Genomic DNA, 27,691 nt, shown 5'->3' on the forward strand with positions numbered 1-27,691 from the left:
TGTGCCTCAGTAACCTCACTTGTCAAGTGGGGACTGACTCTGGGAGCCCCACCGGGGACCAGCTAGCTCATCATGCTGTATCTTCGCTGGGGCTCAGGACGGTGCTCGGCACATAGTAAGCGCTTAACCGATGCCATCATTTATTGTATTTTACGAGAAGCAGGGTGGCTCAGCGGCAAGAGCCCGGGCTTGGGAGTCAGAGGTCGGGGTTCTAATTCCGGACTCTGCCACTTGTTGGCTGGGTGACTTTTTGGGCAAGTCACTTCTCTGGGCCCCAGTGACCTCATCTGTCAAGTGGGGATTCATTCATTCATTCAATAGTATTTATTGAGCGCTTACTATGTGCAGAGCACTGTACTAAGCGCTTGGGATGAACAAGTCGGCAAGATAGAGACAGTCCCTGCCGTTTGACGGGCTTACAGTCTAATCGGGGGAGACGGACAGACAAGAACGATGGCACTAAACAGCGTCAAGGGGAAGAACATCTCGTAAAAACAATGGCAACTAAATAGAATCAAGGAGATGTACAATTCATTAACAAAATAAATAGGGTAACGAAAATATATACAGTTGAGCGGACGGGTACAGTGCTGTGGGGATGGGAAGGGAGAGGTGGAGGAGCAGAGGGAAAAGGGGAAAATGAGGCTTTAGCTGCGGAGAGGTAAAGGGGGGATGGCAGAGGGAGTAGAGGGGGAAGAGGAGCTCAGTCTGGGAACGCCTCTTGGAGGAGGTGATTTTTAAGTAAGGTTTTGAAGAGGGAAAGAGAATCAGTTTGGCGGAGGTGAGGAGGGAGGGCGTTCCAGGACCGCGGGAGGACGTGACCCAGGGGTCGACGGCGGGATAGGCGAGACCGAGGGACGGTGAGGAGGTGGGCGGCGGAGGAGCGGAGCGTGCGGGGTGGGCGGTAGAAAGAGAGAAGGGAGGAGAGGTAGGAAGGGGCAAGGTGATGGAGAGCCTTGAAGCCTAGAGTGAGGAGTTTTTGTTTGGAGCGGAGGTCGATAGGCAACCACTGGAGTTGTTTAAGAAGGGGAGTGACATGCCCAGATCGTTTCTGCAGGAAGATGAGCCGGGCAGCGGAGTGAAGAATAGACCGGAGCGGGGCGAGAGAGGAGGAAGGGAGGTCAGAGAGAAGGCTGACACAGTAGTCTAGCCGGGATATAACGAGAGCCCGTAATAGTAAGGTAGCCGTTTGGGTGGAGAGGAAAGGGCGGATCTTGGCGATATTGTAGAGGTGAAACCGGCAGGTCTTGGTAATGGATAGGATGTGTGGGGTGAACGAGAGGGACGAGTCAAGGATGACACTGAGATTGCGGGCCTGCGGGACGGGAAGGATGGTCGTGCCATCCACGGTGTTGGAGAAGTCTGGGAGCGGACCGGGCTTGGGAGGGAAGATGAGGAGCTCAGTCTTGCTCATGTTGAGTTTTAGGTGGCGGGCCGACATCCAGGTGGAGACGTCCCGGAGGCAGGAGGAGATGCGAGCCCGAAGGGAGGGGGAGAGGACAGGGGCGGAGATGTAGATCTGCGTGTCATCTGCGTAGAGATGGTAGTCAAAGCCGTGAGAGCGGATGAGTTCACCGAGGGAGTGAGTGTAAATGGAGAACAGAAGAGGGCCAAGAACTGACCCTTGAGGAACTCCAACAGTTAAAGGATGGGAGGGGGAGGAGGCTCCAGCGTAGGAGACCGAGAATGATCGGCCAGAGAGGTAAGAGGAGAACCAGGAGAGGACAGAGTCCGTGAAGCCAAGGTGCGATAAGGTATGGAGGAGGAGGGGATGGTCGACAGTGTCAAAGGCAGCAGAGAGGTCAAGGAGGATTAGAATGGAGTAGGAGCCATTGGATTTGGCAAGAAGGAGGTCATGGGTGACCTTAGAGAGAGCAGTCTCGGTAGAGTGGAGGGGACGGAAGCCAGATTGGAGGGGGTCTAGGAGAGAATGGGATGGGAATGGGAATGGGATGGGAATGAGAATGGGATGAAGAATGTGAGCCCCATGTGGGACAGCCTGATCACCCTGTATCTCTGCTGGCGCTTAGGACAGTGCTCGACACCTAGTAAGCGCTTGAGAAATACCACCATGAGAAGGAGGATGATTTTCTCTGGGCCTCAGTGACCTCATCCGTCAAGTGGGGATGGAGCCTGGGAGCCCCACGAGGGACCAGTTCATCACCCTGTATCTCCTCCGGTGCTCAGGACAGTGGTCGGCACATAGAGAAGCAGCGTGGCTCAGTGGAAAGAGCATGGGCTTGGGAGTTAGAGGTTGTGGGTTCGAATGTCGACTGTGCCAATTGTCAGCTGTGTGACTGTGGGCAAGTCACTTCACTTCCCTGTGCCTCAGTTCCCTCATCTGTAAAATGGGGATGAACACTGTGCGCCTCACATGGGACCACCTGATGACCCTGTATCTCCCCCAGCGCTTAGAACAGTGCTCGGCACATAGTAAGTGCTTAACAAATACCAACATTATTATTATTATTATTATTATTATAGTAAGCACTTGAGAAAGAATAATGATTATGGCATTTGTTAGCGCTTACTATGTACCGAGCACTGTTGTAAGCGCTGGGATAGATAGGTTATCAGGTTGTCCCACTTGGGTGGGACTCAGAGTCTTCATTCTCATTTTACAGATGGGAGAGCAGCAGCATGGCTTAGTGGAAAGAGCCCGGGCTTGGGAGGTAAAGGATATGGATTCGAATCCCTGCTCTGCCACTTGTCAGCTGTATGAGCTTGGGCAGGTCACTTGACTTCTCTGTGCCTCAGTGACCTCATCTCTAAAATGGGGATTAACTGTGAGCCTCACGTGGGACAACCTGATGACCCTGGATCTCCCCCAGCGCTTAGAACAGTGCTCTGCACATAGTAAGCGCTTAACAAATACCAACATTATTATAGTAAGCGCTTGAGAAATCTGAAATCATTATGGCATTTGTTAAAAGAAGAATGATTATGGCATTGGTTAAGCGCTTACTATGTACAAGCATTTAATAGTATTTTCATTCAATAGTATTTATTGAGCGCTTACTATGTGCAGAGCACTGTTCTAAGCGCTGGGATTCGTAGAAGGTGATCAGGTTGTCCCACTTGGGGCTCTGCCACCTGTCAGCTGGGTGACCGTGGGCAAGTCACTTGACTTCTCTGTGCCTCAGTGACCTCCTCTGTAAAATGGGGATTAACTGGGAGCCTCACGTGGGCCAACCTGATGCCCCTGGATCTCCCCCAGCGCTTACAACAGTGCTCTGCACATCGTAAGCGCTTATCAAATACCAACCTTAGGCTTAGTATTATTCCTTCCCATTTTACAGATGGTGCAGATACCAGGAGGAGGATTGGCCAGGGCGAGTGGGGGCCAGCTGGGCAGTGGGCGGGGCTCCAGCCCCCCTCCGGAGGGCGGGATTGGCCGAGCGGCGGCGGAGGGGCGGGGCCTCGGGCGGGGGCCGCGGGGTCCCGGCGCCGCCGGTTAGCTTCTGGCGGTTCCCGGCTCCGCCCCCCCCCGCGCGGCCATTGGTCGGGGCCGGGGGCGGGCGGGCTCCCATTGGCCGGGCGGGGGCGGGGGGCGGGGCCGGGCGGAGCTCGCCCTTGGCTGGCAGCGGGGAAGGAGCCGCCGCCGCATTTCGCCGCCGCTGCCGCCGCCGCATTTCGCCGCCGCCGCATTTCGTCGCCGCCGCCGCCGCCGCCGCATTTCGTCGCCGGAGCCTCGAGCAGCGGCGGGACCCGCCGGCGCCCGCTCCTCCGCGCCGCCCTCCGCTTCTCCCTCGCCCGGCTCCCGCTCCCGGCGGCGGCGGCGGCGGCTCCCGCCTCGTCCCCGCTCCGCGCCCCGGGAGCCCCACACCTCCCGCCTGCAGCAGCAGCAGCAGCAGCAGCAGCAGGAGGAGCCGCCGCCGCCGCCGCACCGGGAGGAGGAGGAGGAGGAGGAGGAATCGCAGCCCCCGCATCCCGCCTCCCGCATCGCGCCGCCCGGATCGAGCCCCTCAGCGGCGGGGGCGGCGGGTCCCAGCCCGGGAGAGGAGCCCGCCCCGCCAGCCGGACGCCCCGCGCCTCGCCGCTTCCCTCTCCCGCGCCCTCCCGACGGGGGACCATGATTTGGAAACGGAGCGCCGTCCTCCGCTTCTACAGTCTCTGCGGGCTCCTGCTACAAGGTAACCCGCCCCGCCCTCCGGCCCCCGCGCAGCGCCTTGCGAAGGGTCCGAGCCTGCAGGATGCTCCCCCGCTGCATCTGGGCTGGGGGCTCCCGCGCAGCGCTTCGCGAAGGGTCCGAGCCTGCAGGATGCTCCCCCGCTGCAGCTGGGTTGGGGGCTCCAGCGCAGCGCTTCGCAAAGGGTCCGAGCCTGCAGGACGCTCCCGCTCAGCGCCTTGCAAAGGGTCCGAGCCTGCAGGATGCTCCCCCGCTGCAGCTGGGTTGGGGGCTCCAGCGCAGCGCCTTGCAAAGGGTCCGAGCCTGCAGGACGCTCCCGCTCAGCGCCTTGCAAAGGGTCCGAGCCTGTAGGACGCTTCCCCGCTGCACCTAGGTTGGAGGCTCCCGCTCAGCGCCTTGCACAGGGTCCGAGCCTGCAGGACGCTCCCCCGCTGCCCCCGGGCTTGGGGCTCCTTGCCCCCTCTCCTCCTGCAGCGCAGCGCAGCGCAGCGCACCGCACCGCAGCCAGTCACGCACCCCCTCCGCTCCGCCCAGATCCCCTACCCCGAGCGAGCATCCCTTCCCCGGCCCGTGCAGAGGCGTGGGATCCCGTCCTTGGGCCGGGATCGTCTCCCTCTGTGTCCAAACTCTACCTTCCAAGCGCTCAGCGCAGTGCTCTGCACCCAGTGGGCGCTCCATCAGTCCGCTTGAATGACTGAATCCCTGAATGAACGAAAGGCATCCCCTCCCTCCCTCCCTCCCTCCCCCCATGGACTTTTTTTACTCTTCACACCCGGGTCCGGGTCGTCCCTGGACAGGGTCGGTCCCTCTCGGTGGCCGAATTGGACCTGCCCAGCGCTTAGCGCAGTGCTCAGCACGTAGGAATCGCTCAATCAATACGAGGGGAAGGATGGAGGGGGAGAGGAAGGGACCGGCCCACTCAGTTCGGTCCCCTGCCTCCCCGGGGTCTCCCCGCCACCTCTTGCCTTAATTAATATCGTGCTTTGGAGTGAAATGCAACCACCGCAGTGGAGGGAAAGGCACGAAATAACTGGCATTATGCAAATTCCCGGATTTGGATGGGGAGGAATTGTCATGCACTCTCCAGACCTTTGTGGGGGGTTGCACAGGGGGGAGGTGGAGAAAGTGGAAAGGGATGCTGAGCATAAAATAAATGGCCATGCATAGAGGAGGAGTCCGTGGAGAGAGGGTTTTTTTTTTATTTTTTATTTTCCTCCCTCCTCTGTACGGGGAAAGATATGCTAGGAAGGGAACGGAGATGTGGCTTCAGCGTGCGGTGCAGGGAGGATGGAGGTGAAGGGGTGGTGGGTGGAATGCCTTTTTTTTTTCTTTCCCCTCCAGATACCTTAGTTATGATTTCTTGGTGGCAAATCTTCCCATCTTGGTTTCCCACCCCCTCTTCATCTCGGGTTGATAGAGGGCAGAGGGTCTGGGAGAGAAGTTGACTCAATGTATTTGTTTTGAGGGTAAAGGAATCTCAAAGTAAAGGCACACACAGACACTCATGCACGCTTGCATACTCTTATACAATCGTTTTCTCCCCCCTTTTTCTCTCTCTGTCTGTCTGTCTGTCTCTGTCTCTGTCTCTGTCTCTCTCTCTCTCTCACACACACACACACACACAGACACACACACATACACACAAAATACCCCCGCCCCCCCCAGCAGCTTTTGGAGGATTTAATGAGAAACAGGAACCATCATTTAGAGAGTTCTTTTAAGTGCATTGGCCCCTGGATAATGATTAGGGACACTGTTTTATTGGTGAGTTGGGGGCAGGTGGAACGAGAAGCCTGAACGAATTGCACCGAATTAATAACTGAGTGACCTTGTAGAAGCTATTTCTTTGAGAATTTTTATTGAAAGAGCATTGTGTGCAGGACAGGCATTTAAGATGCATCAAGCAGTCTCCCAGGAACGCAACGACTTGTGACCTGCTGGGCCCCACCCCGGCCAAAATAACCTGGGTGGCATGAAGGTCTACCCAAATGAGGGTCTGTGGCATGAAAAAAAAAAAATCAAAAATCAGCCCTGGCAGAGCCTCCCGCATCTCTGCTCAGCAAGTTGAATTTCATGGCTCTGCTGGGGAGGGGATGTGAGTGAGCGTGTGTGGTGAGGGGATGACAATCAGTTAATTGGGGGATGGCGATGAAAATTTTACATTGCTGGATCTGTTTTCCCCTGCCAATCTGTAGATTCTGGCCCTGGCACGTCATTGCAAGGAGCTGTTGCTAGAAGATTATTTATTGTAGGGCATGTGTGCAGCGGGCTGCACCTGGGGGCGCCTCCTCTCTGCCGTCTACATTTCCCTGTGAATTGTCGATTCAGTGCACTGCAAAATAACTGTCTGCTGGTGTCTCTCTCCTCCTCCTCCTCCTCCTTTTCTTCCTCCTCCTCCTCCTGTTCCTCTATCCCCACTTCAGTGAAATCGAGGTAGCTGGACGACGGTGTACTTTCTCCACCCTGGAGATTCAATCGACAGCAGTCAGGGCACTGGACCTCCCTCCCCTCCGCCCATCGCTCCCTCCACCCTCGACCCTGGCTTCTTTTTTATTTTAAGTATGCAAACTGATGAATAGAAGAGAGATGCTTTTTTCTCGGCAGTTTGGGGGAGCAGACCAGAGAAAATGCACCACTGCAATCAGCAGCTGGTTCAAGGAAATTCATAAATGCAATGTACAACACAAGCAAACCGAATCCAATCTGCATGCTTGAGGGTTCCGCAGATCAGGCCTGTCTGGGTACACATAAGAAGGGAAAGAGGATTTTCTTCTAAACTACGGGACCGTCTTCCCACGCTTATGGCTGCCTAACATTTATCATGCACCACTCCGTATCCACGTCCCACTTTGTTGGCAAGGGTAGTTCTTGCTCACACAAATAGCTCACCCTTGGGCCCTTTTAGCCTTGCCTGAGAGCAATGCTTTGGGATGCAGGGACTCCCCAGAATGTCCCCCCTCCCAGATTGTTTTATTAGGACATGCTGAAACTGTAAAGCGAAAGCTGTATAGCCTGGACACAGATGAAGGAATATGCAGGGTGGCTTTTTTTTTTTTTTTTTCCTCCTTCCTTCTGGATGCAGTGGAAGGAAGGGGAGAGACCTAACTTCCCCAGTTTTTCCTAGAAGAAAATTATCCTAACTGAAGCCATTGGAACCAGGTGAATGTTACCCTCTGGGATCATTATTCTGATACTTTATCGATCCTGTGGTGTTGCCTTTTTCTTTCTACCATATGATTAAAAGAGAGGGTTATTCCTGTTTGTGTTCAAGAAATCTATCCGGTACTCAGCTTTTGATTTTGAGATCACTGCTTCTTCCTTCTTTACTAGGTTTCTGGTGTCGTTACCGGAGGAGGAAGACCGTGTCGATTTGATCCCAGCTTGTACTAGTGATTATGCTTTCTTTCTCATAAAGAATGATATTGACCGGTTGCCCTGTTGACCTATTAATAGCTGGTGATAGGAGGTTGGTAGTAGGATGAGAAGGAGGTGTTTTGTTCATGGAAGCCTTTAAAGCGACTCAGCACATCTACCACAGATACAAGCGCCACATAGCCTGGAAGACAGAATGTAACATTTTTACCTGCGGAGAGCGGGAGACTGAGCATGGAGGGAATTCGAGCAGCTTAGGCCATTTTCAAAACTCCCGACCCAAATCTCTTCCGGCTCCTGTACAAATCCAGCTCAGTCGTGGAGTTTCACTCTTTGCTCGGGTTTAGCAGGAGCGGGGAAGGCTGTGGGTAATTCCTTCCCCAATTTCATTGAGTTTAATCCTGAAAAGGTGGTAGGAGTTGGAAGAAGGGCAAGGTTAGCAGTGGGAAGAGTACTGGCAAAAGCCCCTTATTCCAGAGTGAGTCAGGCTTTTCTTAAGCTTCCTCAAGTCATATTTCATTCATGAGCTACCCTCTTTCCCCATCCTTCCCTGTCTCCCACACCTCCTCACCCCACACCCACAAACACATGGCACACAGTGAACAGTCTTCATGTTTCTGGGCATCTGGCCTAGGGACATTGCTCTTGAGTTTTTATTTTGTGAACAAATGCTGTCAGGTAGATATTGGATCAGCCATTTAAAGTGCCAGGCTAGCCCACTGGAGACCAGGAAGATCCTGCTGGGCTGATCCCAGTGGGATCCAGTTTGGGCTTTTGACCTGGTCTGAGGGGTTCCTTATTTGCCTGAAGTTTAGAGCGTGCTAAGACCTTCTTGGAGCAAGTAGAAATGGGGAGGAACTTCCACTTTCCAATCGCTCTAGTAGTAATTCAATTATTGAAGCATTTAAAGCATTTACTGTGTTCCAGGCTCTGTACTCAATGCTGGAGTACCTAGAAGAAAAATTGGGTTAGACACAGCCCCTGTCCCACGTGGGGCTTACGGCTTAATCCCCATTTTACAGGTGAGGTGACTGAGGCCCAGAGAAGTGAAGTGACATATCCAAGGTCACACAGCAGATGAGTGGAGAAACTAGGATTAGAACCCAGTCCTTCTGACACCCAGGGCCGTGCTCTAGCCACGGCTCCTGAATCCTGACCCTTGGCTCTCAACTGTTCCTACAGATATTTCCCAGGAATGAATTGAAGCCATTCTGGACTAGGTTACATCACAATGGGAAACTTGGCCAGGGATCTCTTGACAGCAAGCATAAATCTTCAGAAGGAGACGCAGGACAAATCCGATCCCTCCATGTTGGTCACTCCTACCTATCTCTCTCATTCTTCCTGATCCTACTTGCTCATACTCTTCTGCTGAATCTAGATCTGGACCAGCTATGCTTACTGTCCCATGATTGTCTTCCCTTTTCTCCCAGTCTCCCAGGATAGTGATTCTGCATTATTTGGTTGGGGATTCAAGAGTCAAACTGACATAGGTCTAAAGATGCTACGTAATCTAGCTAATGTGTTCACTTTTTCGGCTTTAGGATTCCAGCATTACAAGCCTACCAAAAAATAGCATCCAGCTTGAGGGACTAGAAAGAAGGTAAAGAACAACCTGGTGGTGATGTCTTGGATTCCTTTAACTGGTCTCTCCCCGCCCCCTGCCCCTCCTGATTCCCTTCTTGCGTAAGAAGTCACCTAGGGAAAATCTCCATTGCCTGCATTTCATTTCATAAACAATAATGCCTTACTCAGAAGCAAAGATGAACCTCACGGTTCACTCAAAAGCACAGCACACTGCTTTGGTGGGAGGCAAACCAGAGCAAGCCTTTGAAGACACTTAAGCATGAAAAGGAAACGGCACGGCACCTTTGGAAAAGGTGGGGAGAATTATGCCTGCCTACTTTACAAGACTATTGTGAGAATGGATGATCCTCTTTCTATAAGCAGCTTTGGGCTCTTTGGAAATGCACTATATATATATATATATATTACACTATATGTAAGTGCAGCAGAATGATTATTCCTAGCAGGTACAAGCCTGGCAGTGAAGGAGGAGTGTGAGTCACCATAACTAGAATCAATTCCTCTGTGCAGATTCTCAATCTTGAAAGCTTGGCTTTTGGGCTTTTTTTCTCAATGATATTTGTTAAGCATTGACTGTGTGCCAAGCACTCTACTGAGCTCTGGGTAGATGCAAGCTAATCAGATTAGATACAGTTCATGTCTCACATGGGGCTTAGAGTCTTAATTCCCATTTTACAGATTAGGTAACTGAGGCACAGAGAAATTAAGCAGCTTGCTCAAAGTCACCCAGCACCAAGTGGCAGAGCCAGGATTAGAACTCAGCTCCTTCTGACTCCGAGGCCCTTGCTCTCTCTATAAGGCTACTCTGCTTCTCTTCAGGCTTGAGTCCTTAGGCTTCAGGACTGAGAGTTATCTGTTGTATCCAGCAGGGTATTCTGTCATATTTCTAAATGGCCTCTGAGTGTAGAACTGCCGTATAATGTAAAAAGATCATGTTTTCTTTTCATTGGACTGTACTGAAGGTGAAGGACCCTACCATGTAATGTCATCAACCAGTTAGGAAGTGTGTGATGGGGTGGGTTGGAGGTGGGAGAAAGCGGAGTGGAGATGGAGGGTTTAGAGGTAATTTGTTTTAATGTACGTCTCCCCCGAAGACTGTAAGCTTCTTGTGGCAGGGATCGATCGTGTCTACCGACTCCCATTGTGTTGTACTTCCCCATTACTATAGTACTCAGTAAATACTATTTCTCAATTGATTGTGGTGATCCCTCAACAAGCTGCCTCATCAATGACTATTTGTGATCCCGCAAACAACAAGAATGAAGAGATTGGATTGGCGAAGGCACTGACAGGCTGTATCTGAGCCAGGTGATTGCTGGCCTGTTGGGGCTGAGCATGGAGGGAGCTGTGTCCTGGACCAATCAATCAATGACCACCACTTAGAGCCACAGCTGAGATGCCTAAAGTAGATAAAAGGTGGTGGTTGTGAATTTGGAGGACACATGCTGAAGAAGCGCTAAGGCACCCAGAAAGCAAGAAGCACACACAGAGGGGGGGGAAGCAAAGCCCCTGGAACAGATTGATGAAGAAGCACGCAAGAGAGCAGCAGAAGGCAGCAGCACTTGGAAGTAGAAAGAAGAAGCATCGGCAGAATGGGCCCCCTTGACCAGCTGACTGGTATTGGACCCTTAGTGAAGTGAGTTATTGAGTGTGTGTGCCTCACTCCCTTGCATGCTGGTAAAACTAAGTAAAAACATTCCAAAGTAACCTTGTTGGTCGGTGTCATTTGTCTCTACTACGTGTCACAGAGGCTACCCCAGTCCAGGAAGGTCCTGGTTGGTACCAGCCAGGGGGCTCGCGACATTGAGGTGGACAGTAGAAAGTAAATTCTGTTTTGGAAATACTTTACCTGTTTTGATAGCTAATGGTAAATCCAAAGTGATCTGAATAATACACTTTTAGGACTTAGGCAATGTAAAAAGATCCTGGGCAGTAGTACTATATTAAGAGATGGCCTCAATCTCCACAGTATTTAACTGAATCGTGCTTAGCAGGTGCATTCAAAGTTATGGGTAATTTTTATGTTTACAGAAATGATAGAATATGGTTCTTCAGGAGATTGTGTTTCTTTAAATGAATCAACCCATTTCCCTTCTATTTTATTTTGCTAAACTTTGAAAACACATAATAATAAACAAGGTTTTCCTCCCTTTAAACTATGGATTTCAAAATCATCTCTAGAATACGGGAAAAGATGATTTAAAGTAATTACTGATTAAATCTAAAATATTTAATAGGATGAAAGTGCATCACCAACTTTTTAGTTGAAAACGTCAAGCATTCGCCGAGTATACATCGGAGTTTAAAAGGCAGCTACTGTGAATGCCATGTGTAAAAAGGTGGGCTAGGATTAACTCAGGATTGGAACTGCTATAGCCCCCTGCTGTGTGATAATGCAAACGGCATCTCATGCCTTAATACGCTCTGCTTCTGAGAAAAAACAAGAATTGCATGTCACGGTATTGAAATAGAAAGTTCGGGTCAGAGTATGGTAGTGTAGAAGTGATTTGTGGGTGGTTCTATATCTGCTTGGAACAGTGATGACTGGTTTTAAATTCAATGATCTGATGAAAATGGATGGCTAATGAATCAAGTATCGGTTGCTTACAGAATGATTTACAGATGTCATGATAGTGAAACTAGAAATTCTGCTAGGAAACTAGGCTCTTGGATCAGTTTTGTGAAAAAAAGTAGCAAATTAATATCCGACTTATACACCTGTTTATAGGGAAATGAATGTGATGTAATGACCAGCACCAAATGAGGAAAAGCTTGTCATTTTTAGGAATATCTGTCCCTGAGGCATCTCCTGTTGCACATGCATTATGTTACTCAGACAAATAAGCGATATCTAAAAATGTAATGTGATTATCCTTAGTCTGTTATCTTAACCAGAATTAAGTGTTGTTTCTGTTAGAGAATGATTGCACCAAAGCAGGTGAGATGATTTTTCATCACTGAACAATATTATCAAACAGATGAGGCCAACATTAGGTCCCTTAATTCAGTTAGTTATTACGCCATTGGGTATCACTGCCAACATGCCTATCAAATAACCATATAAACCGGACTCCATAACTTTGTTTATTATGATCCAGTTCATTACCGAATAAACAATACATTAACGGACTCTACGGATTGAATTTTTCAGTAAAGCTAAGACTGTGAAATATCTCCATGCATGAGTTGAAATTAATGTGTACCAACAAATGATTGTTTGTTTAGTTACTTTGTCTTAAGTGATTTACTAAGGATTTGGCAGTTTAGCTGGATTTCCAGTTTGTGGTCTCTGGAAACAAATTCAGTTCATAAACATGAACTGTAGAGAAGCAGTGTTGTAAAGTGGAAAGGGCACAGGCCTGGGACTTAAAAGATCTGGGTTCTCATCGTGGCTGCACCACCTGTTTGTTGGGTAACTTTTTGGTAAATCAGTGAACTTCTCCATGTCTGTTATCTTGTCTGTAAAATAGGAATTAAGATTGTGTATCCTCTGTGAGACCTGAATTGTGTCCAACCTGGCTTTCTTGTGCCTACTCCAGCACTTATTACAGTCCCTGGCACATAGTAAGTGCTTAACAAACACCATTAAAAACAAACCATAAAAAATTGATACAAATCACTTTACAGAAGTGATTGGAACTTGGAACAGCTGTGTTGAATTCATTATTTGCAGAAGAGTCTAATTGTCTCTTACATTTAATTTGTAGTACCTGTAAAATGCTAGAGATCATGCAGAAGTGAATATATATTGGAAGCATAAAATATCTTTAATTCATTTGAAATATCTGTATTAATTGGAAAACCTAAAATGTGCACAAATGAAGAGGTTAGGGAGAGGAGAATGAGTTCATTACTCTGATGGTACTGCTTCTCTTAAGTGAATATTACTCCAGTGTTTGTTTTCTTACTGTTTACGACTGAATTGTTTGCAACTGTAGTCAAGATGAGTAGTTTTTCTTAGTCTCCCTCCTCCTTGAACTTGTTTGACAGGGATGACGATTGTAGAATAAATGGAGAGGGGAGCCTGAAAGGAGATCTGCCATAGAATGTGAAAACCATTAATTATTCAAAGCACATTTTAGAGGCCTTGTAAGTCAATATTAACACAGTACTGTATTTTCAACACTGGCGAAAACTATTGCTGACTCCAGAGTTATGACATAACTTTTAACTAACTTTGAAAAACTTTTTATTCTGACAAAGTCATCTTTGTTAGGAGGGTGAGCAGATGGTTATAGTCTGATTTGAGACTGAGTGGCAAAAGAATTATTATTTTGATTCAATTTGGTTTTCTTTATTATCTTCATAAATATACTATAGGGAAATTATTTTACAGTAACCAAGCATGGTTTCTAAAGAACAACCTTCTTTAAATATACCAGTTAAAAGGTAAGAGCATGAGGTCATAATGAGTTTGTGACTCTTAAATGCATTCATGTTTGACTGATTATATTCAATTTTTCAAACCACTTGTTTGTGTAACTTTTTTTTTTTAGATTCTTAAAAAATTGAAATTTTCATAGACTAAAAGTTCTCGTATGCTTTTATAAAAACTGCCTATACTTTAGATCCGTGTGTGACGTGGGATGGTCCTTGCATTTTTCGTATTTACTAAAGCTTTATCTTAACAGTATTTTTTATAGATGAGATATTTCTATGCCATCCGTAACTTATGCCCATGCACAGCCATAACTGTTTCTTTTTATTCTTATGAATAGGTTATGGTACTTCATAGGACTAAAATCAGAGATTAGATGTTGCAAATAGGATTGTTTATATTCAAAATGAAAGAGGATAAAAAGCACACTAAACCTAGTACCTCCAATCCTTTCTTTTAGAGCACTCTGTTTATGATCTGAAGTCTAATCAGGGTAACTCTACTTCCTAACACACTCTCCAGCAGTATTTTTTCCCCTCTTGAAGGAAATAAATTGCCAGCCTGAAAGGCTCACCTCAGAGAAAATAATGGAGATTGGAGAGGAGCAGAGGAAAAAGAGCTTCCCCAAGGGTTAAATACTGAAATAACTTTAAAATTACTGATAGAGCTTATACACACACACACATACACAGAGAATAATAAAAGTGAATTCCTTACCAGCTATAAAGCACCTGTGGGGTAGATTAGCAAAATTGTACCTCAGCTTTCTCGGTTTCATAATAAAAATGGAAAAAGAAAAAATAATTTTAGTTTACTAGCTAAACAGAAATGAACAAGACTGGCAAAACAGACTTAATTAGCATATGCTCTACTGAGAATTTTCTCAAATTGTTAGATAGCTTTCTACTCTGCAACCGCTGCAAATACTTAACCCTTTCCAGACAGATGTGATGCTCCCCAAATGTAACATGCCTCTTTCATTAATTAGTAAAAACACCCAGGGATCTGTGTGGGTGTCATCTGAAAGGATGGAAACACGAAGGAAAAGCAGACAGGAGAGATATACAGCTAAACAGCGAAAGGTAGAGACTTTCCTTGCCCAATTTCTCAGTGCAGCTATATTGAATAGTGCCAGGTTCCCCTAGTCCTCCTGAGAATCCTTTTGAGACAACCTTTAGAGTTGCCATGATTGAAAGGTGGGCCAATATCCAAGTTCCTCTCCTGTGACCAAAATGGCTCAAACTCTAGCAGTCGTGCAGGACAAGGGGCTGGGGTTTTGACCGAATGGCGTGAAGGAAGGTGCTGGTAAGTGACCAGCCTTTGGGAATAATTTACTCTTTTTTTTCCCCAGTTCTCTCTGAGGAGTTTTTCCTCGGACAAGGGTGGCACATGTACAGCATACATCCCCATTTACCCAATGCTCCAAGCTTAACACCAACTGAAACATTCTCTGAGCTGATCAGAGTACAGTGATGATGGTGACAGTGTAAATATTGCATCATGTATGTATGATATGGACATGGGAAATGAGAACCAAATGTCATTGGGTTCAGACCAGTACTTCTTTGCCAACCTGATTTTCTCTTTAATGTGGCAACAGGATGCTTAGAGTACCCCTGCCATAGTTGTTGTTCTTGATCGTAATCAACACGTGGGATATGGTTCAATCAAACGTTTGTACCTATTTCATTCCACGTCCCTCACTTCCCTTTAAGTTCCTCGATATGGACCCTTATCTTGTAATTTATCAAAACCCTTGGGACTGATAGTATATCATCTTCCTGCACAAAATTCTGATAAAGACTTCCTCCTGGGCGTCTGACCTACTGGGGGAAGTGGTTGCTGTTGCTTGTTATAAACGTTCCACCCTTAGTCAGTGGATGCTACCTTTTCCTGGTGTTGAAGGATTTGGTGAAAGACAATTCTGTGTTCCTTTCCATAGGGTCATGATTTTGTAAAACATCATCTGTCATGCTCTTTATATCTCCAGTGTTGAAACATTGTTAAAACTGTGGATTTGTTTGGGTTTATTATATTAGGTCAAGTGTATAATATCCTGCTTGGCTTACAGACATATTCAGAGTGTGCTGGGACATTATATTTCTTGAATATGCCCATCCTTAAACTTGTCACCAACTTCGCAAGAACTATATCAAAGAATATGAAGATCTGGACGTAAGTACATTGCCACATACTAATTTGTAGGTGGCAATCAGAAAAGAGTGTGTCTGAATTCCATTAAAAAGTTGTGACTTGAGAGCAGGAAGTAGTACATTACTCTTACTATGCACTTTATTAAATGTCCTATCCAGAGAAATAAGGACACTAATAATGAAAGGATACACCCCTTTGGTCTCAAAATTATGAATGAAAATGCAATTTTTTTGTCTAAAATATGGTTTGTTCCCATAAATCTCGTAAATAGAAAGCTATACTTTTTCCTCCCTATCCCTCATCACCTGAACTTCACTCTTTATGGTGCTGAGGCCTTCATATAAGCATATGTGACTTCATAGTGTTAATGGTTTAATTCACTTGCAAGAGGTCAGAAAAAAAAAATCAATGATATTTATTGAATGCTTACTGTGTGCAGAGTAGATAGACATAATTCCTGTCCTCAAAATCTTACAGAATCTTTACCTGCTGTATGTTTCCATTACATTTGTTGGAATGAAATCCACAGGGAGGGATGGTAAGTAGAAGAAGCCAGAGATGGATTAAGTTTGAATAAAGGGAAAAAAAAACACCCAAAAAAACAAAACCCCAAAACACTCATAGAGCTCTCTTCAATGTAGATAAAGCCTAAGTAGATCTTGCCCTTAATCCTGGTGGCAGGCAAAGGTTTTGGGAATGTGTTAACATTGACCTTCCTGTGGGGTGTTTGTCCAGGTGGAAATTAATTCAGCCAGCCCTACAAAATTTTTCATGCACACCTTTAAAATCTGCATTTTAAGGAAGGGATGTCCAGTCAAAAGTCTGACTGTACGATCAGCTCTGATCCAGGCTGTATCACTAGCAGTAGTGTTTTTTAAGCCCCTACTGTTCACTGAATGGTGTTCTGTCTTTACCACCCTGCCTGGTTACATGGAATCAAATGATGCAGAGAGAGAGAGAGAGAATGTTTTGGACCAAATAATCCTGTACTCTTAACAACTGCTTTTCTTATGTCAACATGATCTGTGCATTAGTTGTTTTTCAGGTAGTCTCAGCTTGTCATCTCTTTGAAAATTTAAAAAAGTCCACTTGTATGTATAGTTAGATCATTTATTTTCTATGCCGATATTTTCCTGAATGAATTATATCAGCCAAAAGCCTTTTTTTTTGGATTTATTCACCCAGAAGCTATCACAATGGGAATATTTTTAAAACTGATGCAATAAACACTTTTATTATTTTCTCCATGCCCTTTGGACATTTTCTTGTTTAGTTTATTGTTTTATTTTCATTAGTGTCATGAAAAACACTGATGGTTTGCTTTCAAGGAGCCCATTAACCTCAACTCGTGAATTTGTGGTCCAGAAAGCCTCATGTTTTCAATGAGCAGGCAACTAATTTATCTTCTCTCTTACTTTCTCTGAACAATTTTGCCTCCCTTTTCTTAAGAAAATTATAATCAATAATCCATAACAAATGGAAGGCTTCAGTACATTCTATAAGGAACTTCTGTTGTCTCAAGTTTTTCTATCTGCTAATGAATATAAAGTTAGCATGAATATTCCCTAGTTTTCCTGCACAACTTTTATAAATCCTGAATAATTTTTAAATATCTAGCTAACTTTGTCAAGAAGTCGGTATTCTGATAAAGAAGAGGATCAAAATAGATCATAAAAGTGTTGAAATGCCAAGTGGTATACAGAAACCTGTGCTTTTTGGCCCATCAATACATAGAGCCTTGGTAGCTAGTGTAGATTTGATTTATATTGCAGTTTGTTGCAGAGCATGGGCAAACAGAAAGTGATGCACAGTGTCACATAGGGAGGCCCACTACAGCTTTAGGTCCAACCATGTGAACGAGATCTAAGTCTTCCTTTCTTTCCTGAAGCTGTAGAGCCCCACTGCTCCAAAATAGCATGTGGATTGACAGCTCGAAGAAATGAGGCTCAATTACTCCACTGTAGCATTTGGAGCATCAGACATTTCAGGATATAGTAAATACTGAACAAATGGAAATTTCAACCTGACCTAGTTCTGCTGTATTATGAGGGTGTCCTGACCTGATTTTACTACTGCCAAACATGTGGTAGAGCTCCCTCTGATTAGTTCTCATACTGCCTTTGGCCAGGAGTGGAGTTTACTAGTTTTCTGTTAGGGCAAGATTTCCTTGAAGGATGCTTGGTTTCTCACATTGCATAAATATTCAGATGGTCAGTGCTTAAATTCATGTATGTCATCAGGTGTATTTTGCGAGAATGAGAAGTTTGGCCTGCTATACCTGAAAGCTCTTGAGAAAGCATTAGAAGAATTCAAATTTGCTTAATAGGATTTGAACCCAACAGGAGTGAAACAGTTTTATTCTTTAAAAATGCAGATGTGAAGTTGCTTTTCTGAATAGAGATCCCTTGACCTATTAAAATAAGACAGCTATGACTGCCATTCACTGTACTTAAACCATGCATTTGTTTGGCATCAACTTTATCCTTCTATGCAAATTGCTTCTCTCAGATAATTTAAAGTCATCTTTAATTCCTATTCCCTTCCTTCTCTTTTGCCCCTGCCACTGCACTCTAGCTAACTGGCTAAAACAGATGGATCACTCTGGTACACTGAAAACCTTTTGAGGTATATCTATACTGTTATATGTATACTGTTACCTAACTATTGCTTTTAGTTAAAGGATAATGAAATAATCATGTTTGCATACATCAGGAAATGAGGGAAACAAGTATTTCTACATGCAAATGCACACACAGTATCTTCAAGCTAAATCTCTAGGTGTTTGGGCATTGGGGCAAATCTCTACATTTTCACTTTCTTGAAACAGTAATGCAGAAAACACTTTGATGCCTTTAGATACTTCCCTTACCTTGCACATTTAATGTGCATTTAAGTAGATCTAACTTCAAACTATGAAGAACTAATAATATGATGATGCATACATTCAATAGTATTTATTGAATGCTTACTATGTGCAGAGCACTGTACTAAGCGCTTGGAATGTACACGTTGGTAACAGAGACAGTCCCTGCTCTTTGATGGGCTTATAGTCTAATCGGGGGAGATGGGGGAACTGTTTTCTGCTATGTAGAACAACTTGCCTGAGATGATGATAGTGAGATGATTTGGTCAACCGTTGTTTTCCTTGAGCACCAGAGTCTAACTTCAGAAGCTCTTCAGGTACGGGTACTGAGTAGAAGTGGCTTATGAAAAGTTATTCCTGGGTACAGAGCAGAGATTGTACTAAGGAAAATATTTTCCTGAGTTATATAAAATATGTAAAAAAAAACAAAACAAAATGTGTAAAGGGTGAATCTCAATTGCCTGGTATGGACTAGTGTGGTCTGGCTTGAAGAGCCCATACTGTTATGGTATGGCAAGAGGAGGTGGGAATACAGTTTGGGGAAGGGAAAGTGGAAACTATATCCAGTTTGTGAATGATCCCAAGCCAAATATGAGATTTGTCTTTTAGCCCACTGTAAAAACATCTGTAGCGCTAAAAACATCATAAGAGTTAACCGCAGATATGTCTCCTTGGAGCAGGAAGTGGTACGGGGTCTATCAGCTAGTCAACTGCCTTTTTGTCCCATTTCAGTGGAAGTGATGCTTACTAAATTTCCCATATTTGATATCTCACTACTCCTATTAGAAGAGGATGTGTTAATATTTCCAAATCATTTTTCCTTTCCTGTGGAAATGTCCCAGTATTATAAAAATGAAAATAGGAATTTATTTGCAGTGTCTTGACCAGAAGGAAGTGACCTTAAAGACTATGATATCACCAAATGAACTATAATGCACTAAACCTGGAAGGAGAGGGACTTCGCAGTAAAGTGTGTATTAGAGAATTTTCATTTCTTCTAGCTTTGGATCCTGAAAATATCTTGTTTGACACCAGCGTTTTATTAATGCGACTTGAAAGTAGATGACAAGTGAACAAGAAATAGTCAAGCACGTTGTATTCTAACTGATTTGTTCAAGAGGATGATTAATTTAATTTCTTAAGACTCAGTGGGCCATAACAGAGACTGACCAGGTCAGCAGAGGGAATGGTGGAGAGAAGGTCTGTGAGAAGGATTTGTGTAACAAGCAAAGATATTCCATTTTTTTCTGAGCTTAAGTTCTGCTTGAATGGTTCTTAGGTTAGAAGGGAGAGTTTTGCAAAGAACTCCTGATGCCTCAAGGAAAATATCTAAAAGCATCCCATCTAAAGGCAGTGCTCTTGATCCTGTTTAATACTCTATATGAAAGTTGCTTTTCTCTTGCAAAATAATCATAAATTTTAAATGTAATCATTATGGTGTTGACCTGCTTCTATAAAAGATACCCTTAATCTTTAATCCTAATTGTGATGCACACATGAATTTATTGACATTGAAGGAGACCATAGCCTTCATGGTAAATGTGATAAGTACTATATAGATGAGTAAAAGGTGTGCCATGTTTCTGTGAGCCGTTATAATGCAGGTAGTGTATATTAAAAGCTGAAAAATGACTTGCAAGCTAGTGAGGGGTATTTGTTTTATGGCCTGCAGTATTCTGCTTTGACCTGCCTTTGCTGAGTTGAAATCCGATGAGCCAGGATTACAGTAGCCTGCATAGTTTTAGGCAGCTGGCCAAAATTGTGCATATAGAAGAGGGTGTGTGTTTGTAACAGATAATAGTGAGTGCAGTGTTATTCCACTATTCTTCCTTCTTGGATATGAAATTTACGAGAAGATGGGTAGCCATGATCATAAACAAAAATGAAAGGCTTGTCAAGATGGCATCTAGCTCCCAATGAGTCACTTGTAAAATATCTTTTTTTAGGTTAATGAAATTCTAGGCAAGATGTGATTTTGAGAGCAGTTTGGATTTAATTTCCTGACAGTAACAGTAAAGTAAACCTGTACTGCAATCACTTGTCAATAATAATTAAAGAAGTTCAGTTTCAAAAGCTCACACCTATGCATTCAGTTTACAACAGTAAGTCAGTGATGTCGGAAAACTTTTATACAGAGGACTAGGTGGTGCTGTTCTTTCATCTTTGTATGGTTGTGGAATTCTTTAGAGCTGTTTTTGCTCTTCAAACTGCTTTCTCAAAATACTGTAAAAGCTGTGTTTTAGGAAGATGGATATCTGGGTTCAACTTCCATTTTATGTTAGTAGTTCGTGTTTCATATCTTTACATTTTTCATTAATTTATGATTTGCAAATTTAAGATATAGTTTTTGTAGTGGTTATCAGAACGAAATATAGTACGGCAAATCAGTGCTGTCTTCCAGTTAATATAAGAATGTAACACATTTTAAATTGCCATCATTTCTTATTTTTACTTTGTTACATAATGCCATTGGGGAATGGTGATCATTTTATTTTGATTAATTTGTCCCTTGGGATCCTTATTATATTCCACTGTATCTGATGAACCAGATTCAAATTTCCATGAAATGAAAGAATTCCTGGAAAGGTTACAGGATAGCTTTATATAGGCATTTGACAATGATATAATACAACCAAGACTGAGGAAAAGAAATCTGATATATCCTGCCATTATATTTTTTAAATATTGACCACACAAAGCTGGGTTCCTATTTGATCCAACATGCCTGAACCTTGTCATATAAACAGTTCTCTATTGTCTTAAAGTATGATCACTTTTTTGGCATGAATTCACATGTCAACAGAACTTGAGTAGTATTGAGTAAAACCTGCCATCACTTTTGCTTTTATAATTGTGTTAATTGCACTGCTATTTAAATGATGATGATAATTGTGGTATTTAAGCACTTACTACCTGCCAGGGACTGTTTTCAGTGCTGGAGTACATGCAAGCAAATCAGGTTGGACATAGTCCTTGTTCCACCTGGAGCTCACAATCTTAATCCCCGTTTCACAGCTGAGGGTACAGAGTCACAGAGAAGTTAAGTAACTTGCCTGAGGTCACCCAGCAGACAAGTGACAGAACTGGAATTAGAACCCAGGTACTTTGACTTCCAGGCTACTGCTTTATACACTAGGCCATGCTGCTTCTCTAATCTGTCCTAAAGGACTATGTGTATTATGTAGGATAGCACTAATATTTGAATGTTTAAATTTTATTCATTCTCCTCCTTAGGCACCCGAGTATTTGTTCCTGTTTAGTTATAAGTGAAATGTTTTTTAGTCATCTTGAGTTTGATTTCTGTTTGGTGTAAAAATAGCATGAACAGTCTAAAACTATGATGCCTATAAAGAATATATTATTTCCTGGAAAAAACAAGTAGAGGTGATGAGTCCAAAGGAATTTAGTAGTTATTGATTATTGGGACTCTATTAAAACAGGGCATATTTTCTTGGCATGCAGTCTCATTTTTGATCACTTATTCCTTTTCATAGTAATTCTCAGATTCCTTGCCACTGATGCTTTCCAATCAGTTTAGTGTCACAGGACTGACTTCTGTCAAACACTCTAGGTACCAAGGTGGGATATAGAATGAGCAAATGGAGTAGGGACAGGCTGGGTGAAGTGACGGTAAAGCATATGGTTAGAGGAGATGCAGTTTCTGCCAAATATTTGGCAAAAAAAAGCAAGATGTATTAATAGTAAGAATGGGAATAAATGCAAAGAAACAGTTTGGCAAGGAGTACTTAAGAATTCATCTGGACTGTACTATTCTGGCTAGAGACTAACCCAAAATTTGTGTCAGCAAAGTCAAAGAAGAAAGTAGAGGTTAGGAGGTAAATTGTAAACAGATGGAGAGAATAAGAAATGGGAGTATAGCAAGTAAATAAAATTTCATTATTGGGCTGCCTGAAGAATTAGGAAGCAGATACCTAGATGCTAACAGGGTTAGCGGGCAAGGCATAACATGTCAGGATATATGGCAGAAAGTTACCAGCAGAAGGATATGATATCGAAGAGACTTACATAAGGACAGAAAGATCAAGAGGTAATGAGATTACCGGACTGTTACAACATGAATTTATCATCACCGTGTTTTACTACTGAGTTCCTACTGCAGTCAGAGCACTGTACAGAGTACTCAAGCATCTTAGAATGTAATGGGGGACAAGGAGAAGACAAGCAGTAGTCTGGTCAATATACAATAGTGAATTGGAGAATAGATAAAATAATGAACATACATGGAAAAATATAAGTACATAAAGTGATCCATGAATCTCAAAATGGCTGAGGTGGTAGTATGATTGGATTGGTTGGTGAAAAGACTTTTTGAAAGCTTTTGAAAACAGGGAAAGATATGCTTTAGCAAATTGTGAAGGACTGTGGCCTAATGGAACCTATGCATGGGAACCAGAGGACTTAGGCTCACAAATGGCAGAGCCAGGAATAGAACCCGTCATTGGACAGGGATTGTCCCTATCTGTTGCCAAATTGTACATTCCAAGCACTTAGTACAGTGCTCTGCACATAGTAAGCGCTCAATAAATACTATTGAATGAATTAATTTGCCTGCTGGGTTACCTTGGGTAAATAAATCACTTCACTTCTTTGTGTCTCACTTTCCCTAGCTGTAAAATGGGGATTCAATAATTGTTATCCCTTCTACTTAGACTGCGAGCTCCATCTGGAACAGGGACTATGTCTGACTTGATTTATTTGTATCTATTATAATGCTTAGAATAGTGTTTGACTCATAATAAGCACTTAACACATACTCTAAAAATAATCACATGCAGAGGGTGTTTGAAATTGGGGACTATCACACTGCCCTCTTCTATTAGAGGGAAGTGGTATTTATTGATGAACAGTTGATAAAGATGGTTTATAATGGTTGCCTATAAAATTGACTGATCAGTGGATGGATAAGTTGGAGACAAGTAGAGCAAAGCATTGAGACCCTTGAAGCCCTTTTAAAAATGTATTATATACATCTTGTAGTCTGGTGGAATGTTCTGACTTCAAGTACAAAATGTTCTTCAATTTACACCTCTATTTCTGGTTAGTGTTTGTGTCAGTTGTATTTTTGCCAATTTTTCCAACCCATCCATCATTTTCCTTTTGTACAAATGGTTCACAGATTTGAATATACAGTGTTTTACATTAATGAGTAAAAAGACACACACCCCGTTGTACTAGAGTGCCATTTAAATGGGACTGAATCAAGAAAAACAGACTCCATCATAGAAAAGTGACCCTCAGTTTCATTCTTCTTCTTCATTCTCTTTTATTTTGTTCTTCCAAAGGGAAAGTAATTGCTAGGAGATGGTGAAAGGCAGAAACTGCTGTAAAACCTTTTATTAAGGTGGAATTTATAAATGGGAAAGGTGCTGACTTTGTGGTCTGGGAAATATTATTTTTTTGTAGAGTTTGCTAGTGATAGGATTGGAAGATAAAGATGAAGGGGAAGCTATATTATGAGCCAGAGATTGAAAGGAATCAGTGGGTGTAGGCAAGTGCAAATGCTCTGAAAGTGAGGAAAATAAACCCATCATAAATATCATGTAAATCAGATAATTATGAAAATACATTTCAAGAAAATGTTACTTTGATATGTGGGCTTCTAGAAGTGTGATTTGTGTATGGGATTGAAGCTCTTTTCAGTGTTTATCTTTAAAACAAATTAGAAGCTTATATTTGTATTTAGCTCTCAAGGGAAAGGACACCTTCTAATTGTAGCTAGCTAATTTGGTGAGATACTTTGCCATTTGTGTTTGTGTAAGGAAATAGCAAAGAGTACCAAGAGTTTCATTACAATGAACAATGCAAGTCAAGCTAACATTGTTTCTAGCCAGTCTACAAGGTCAGTCAGCAGCCTAATGAAATGACAGACCCAGATGCCTTTTCCAGTTGCCAATACAGTTGCTTCTTGTGTCTGCCAAAAAGTCAGATGCAGCTGCTGAGAAAAAGAAAATATATTCCTTAGCAAAGCCGGTGGATTTTACTGTCCATAGAAATAAAGGAGCTAGGAAATGCAACTTGAATTACACTTCACTAAACACAGTAATGGTTTTCAGATTAATTCAATGTGAGCAGGAACACAAACATATGAAAGTTAGTGTGAAACACATGAGTATCCTTAAATGAGCAGTGAATTTTCAATTTTAAGGAAACCTAGGGAGAATCTTCCATCTTGAGATGCCAAGTTCCTAATTTGTTTCCCTTTGTCAGTTTTGTAACCACTTGTAGCCTACAACTGGCTAAAGCCGTTTGAAAGTATTTATGGGTGTTTTCATCATAATCCACGGCAGGTGAATTGGGAGTTAAGCAGAAAATCTGAAGTTGTTATTGGCACACAGTGTTTTTGAAGATGTGTTCTCTCACTGATGTTGTCAAATCCATTTAAAAGCAGAGACCTTGCTGCTGTCTTTTAAACAACCTAAAACCATGACTTGCACTTTGGCAATGAGTGTTCCAGGAGAATGAGGGGTTGAATATGGCAGTCAGAGAAGGTGAGAAGGGATGGGGTGTGAGGCAAAGATGGAGAGGAGAGACTTTTGAAAGTAGATGCAAGATTCTGAGAGATGGCCAATATGATGAGATAGTGTACGTGTGACCGGGGGGGAGTTGAAGGTAAAGAGAAGACTTGAGGGAGCACAAACCTCATGATTTTATCATGTCAAAAAAAGTTAGCAATGCCATTGAGGGGTGAGAGAGGGAGAAGATGAGGGCACTTTGGGTCAAGAGGGTGATAAAGGACTGGAAAAATTGGTTTGGGCAATGGGCATGTTGATGAGGGAAGAGGAAAAGTAGTGTTGCTAAGCAGAAGTTATAATAATTAATTTGAAGTGGCTGAAGTCAGCCTAATGCTTATTTCAGATTTGTCAAATGTCATTTTTCTAAATTATCTCCCAGCCCACACCTTCCCACTCCACAAAGACATTTTCATTTCAAGCAGAAAATTCTATCAGCGTTGAAGCACACAATCAACTCTTTCTCCCCTACCTGTCTCTTTTCTCATATCACATCTCAGGCTTGCACTTTACATTCCTCTGAGCTCTGCTTCATTTTCATCTCTCCTAGAGCTAACAATCTTGATCAGGTCATCCCTCCTGCCTTGAATTCTCACCCCATTTACATTGATTACCAACCCAATTCCCCAACTCCTTCAGTATTCCCCATCTTCAAAGTTCTTCCAGAATAACATTTCCTCCTGGAGGTCTTTCCTGATCAATTTCTAATCTCCCCAGTTTGCATCCACCTAAATTGCTACTTAATCACGTAGACTTCCCCTAATCACTTAACTACTCTCAATCTCTCATAGCATTTGTGTCTGGATTGTGGGTACTCTATTACTTAAGCCCAAAATTATAGACACCTCTCCTTTGGCTCGTCCTCTTCCCTGTAATAAATTGTATTATATGTCAAATCCACTAGATGGTAAGTACCTTGAGGCTCGATGGTAAGCGCCCACTAATTTTCTTGTATTAGCCCAAGCTATTAATAGAATATTCTGCACACAGTATGTACTCAATAAATGCTATCGATAATTTTAAAAAGTATTCATTGTATATAAATGAGAAAAATAAGATTTTAAGATTAAATCAACAAATAGTATATGAAATGTGAATGTGAACATGACAAAATTGATAAATGGCAACTATCAATGTCATCAGTTTTAGGAGTATTGAGTACCTACCTACTATGTGTCCTTAGTAAGCACTTGCAAAGAAACTTTCTTGGGATAGCTGGAGAGAATGAGGGAGAAGAATTCTGCATCTTCCAGTTGCAATGGTTTGTATATGGTATAACCATAAGAATGAATTATTTGGAGAAAAGATGCTACAGACATATCATAGATTTAACAGCTTTATCAAAGCCCATAATTTCCATTTCTGGCACAGGTTGTCTGATTGAGAGAATATAAAAGCATTAGTTTTGTATTAGGATAGGACCACCTTTAATGGCCTAGATTTATTGGCATATACCACTGAATGTCTCTAGCTTTTTCCTGCTTTTAAGTGTGGAATGTTCTCCATCAAAAAGGAATAACAGCTTCCCCTTTGCTGTTGTATAAATAGACTTTAGCGACTAAATATAAAATCAAATAACTAACACTATAGCCAAAAATGGATTACTAGATCAGGGATTTCAGCCAAGGTCTATGAGGCAATTTTATTTTTGTTTCTATTCTGGTCAGGAGTACAATTATATTTTAGTACAAGACATCATTTAAGCCACAGGGGAAGCCCTGCACACATTATCTTTGAACTATTGTTCCTGGGCCAAGTTCATAGAAAATCCACAACATCCCACAGGCGATTTCACAGGAGGGAAACACTTTATGAGTGATGACAAACAACATTTTAAGCTTCACTATTATTTTAATAATCCAATCAACCATTTAATGGCTATCGTGGTGCTCTGTTCTTGCTATAATGTTGTGCCACCTGGGAGACTGTGACTTGATGCTCATATTCTCTCTCTAGTGTTTTGGAAGCTGGGGGTGCTTTGGATAAGATATGTTTGGTTCTTCCCTAAGAACTATTTTCAAAGTGCTCCCAAAAATTTAGTAGAAAGTGACTAAAAGGAAAAAAAAAAAAGGATTTTGTTCCTGGTGATAATTTCCTAAGGCTCCTTTGGGTTGTGTTTGTGAATAGAGCTCTTCCACCAAATAGTCAGTGCATTGATCAATGATATTGAGTGATTACTGTGGGCAGAGCAGTGTGTAAGAAGATTGGGAGAGCACAGACTTAGTGGATAGAGAGCAGGCCTGGGAGACAGAAGGACCTGGGTTTTAATCCTGTCTCGGTCACGTGTCTTCTGTGTGACCTTGGGCAAGTCACTTCACTTCTCTGGGCTTCAGTTACCTCAACTGTAAAATAGGGATTGAGGGTGAGCTCCAAGGAGGACAAGGACTGTGTCTAACCTGAGTAACCTCTATGTACCTCAGTGCTTAAAACAATGCTGGGCACGTAGTAAGCACTTAACAAGTACTATATTTGGAGAAGCAGCATGGTGTAGTGGATGGAGCATGAGCCTAGGAGTTAAGTCATGAGTTATAATTCTGGCTCTGGAACTTGTCTGCTGTGTGACCTTGGGCATGTCACTTGACTTCTCTGGGCCTCAGTTACCTCATCTGTAAAATGGGGATTGAGACAGTGAGCCCCATTAAGGGCAGAGACTCTGTCCAATCCAATTTGCTTGTATC

The 27,691-nt window shown here is 43.3% G+C and overlaps 1 protein-coding gene across 5 annotated transcripts in view; it reads left to right on the forward strand.

The window, feature by feature from the left end:
- The first annotated feature begins 3,773 nt into the window (after positions 1-3,773).
- The window catches only part of CADM2 (cell adhesion molecule 2), a 779,394-nt gene continuing 755,476 nt past the window's right edge, over positions 3,774-27,691 (forward strand). For 3 of the 5 annotated variants that reach the window (XM_029082116.2, XM_029082118.2, XM_029082117.2), the window contains exon 1: positions 3,844-4,133. In XM_029082116.2, coding sequence (XP_028937949.1) covers positions 4,073-4,133 — 61 coding nt within the window. In that variant the 5' untranslated portion in view covers positions 3,844-4,072. Of the gene's footprint in view, positions 4,134-27,691 lie in introns of all 5 variants that reach the window. The other 2 variants (XM_029082119.2, XM_029082121.2) reach the window with 1 other exon arrangement.

This window comes from Ornithorhynchus anatinus, chromosome 17 (genome assembly GCF_004115215.2).
Source record: "Ornithorhynchus anatinus isolate Pmale09 chromosome 17, mOrnAna1.pri.v4, whole genome shotgun sequence".
NCBI lineage: Eukaryota > Metazoa > Chordata > Mammalia > Monotremata > Ornithorhynchidae > Ornithorhynchus > Ornithorhynchus anatinus.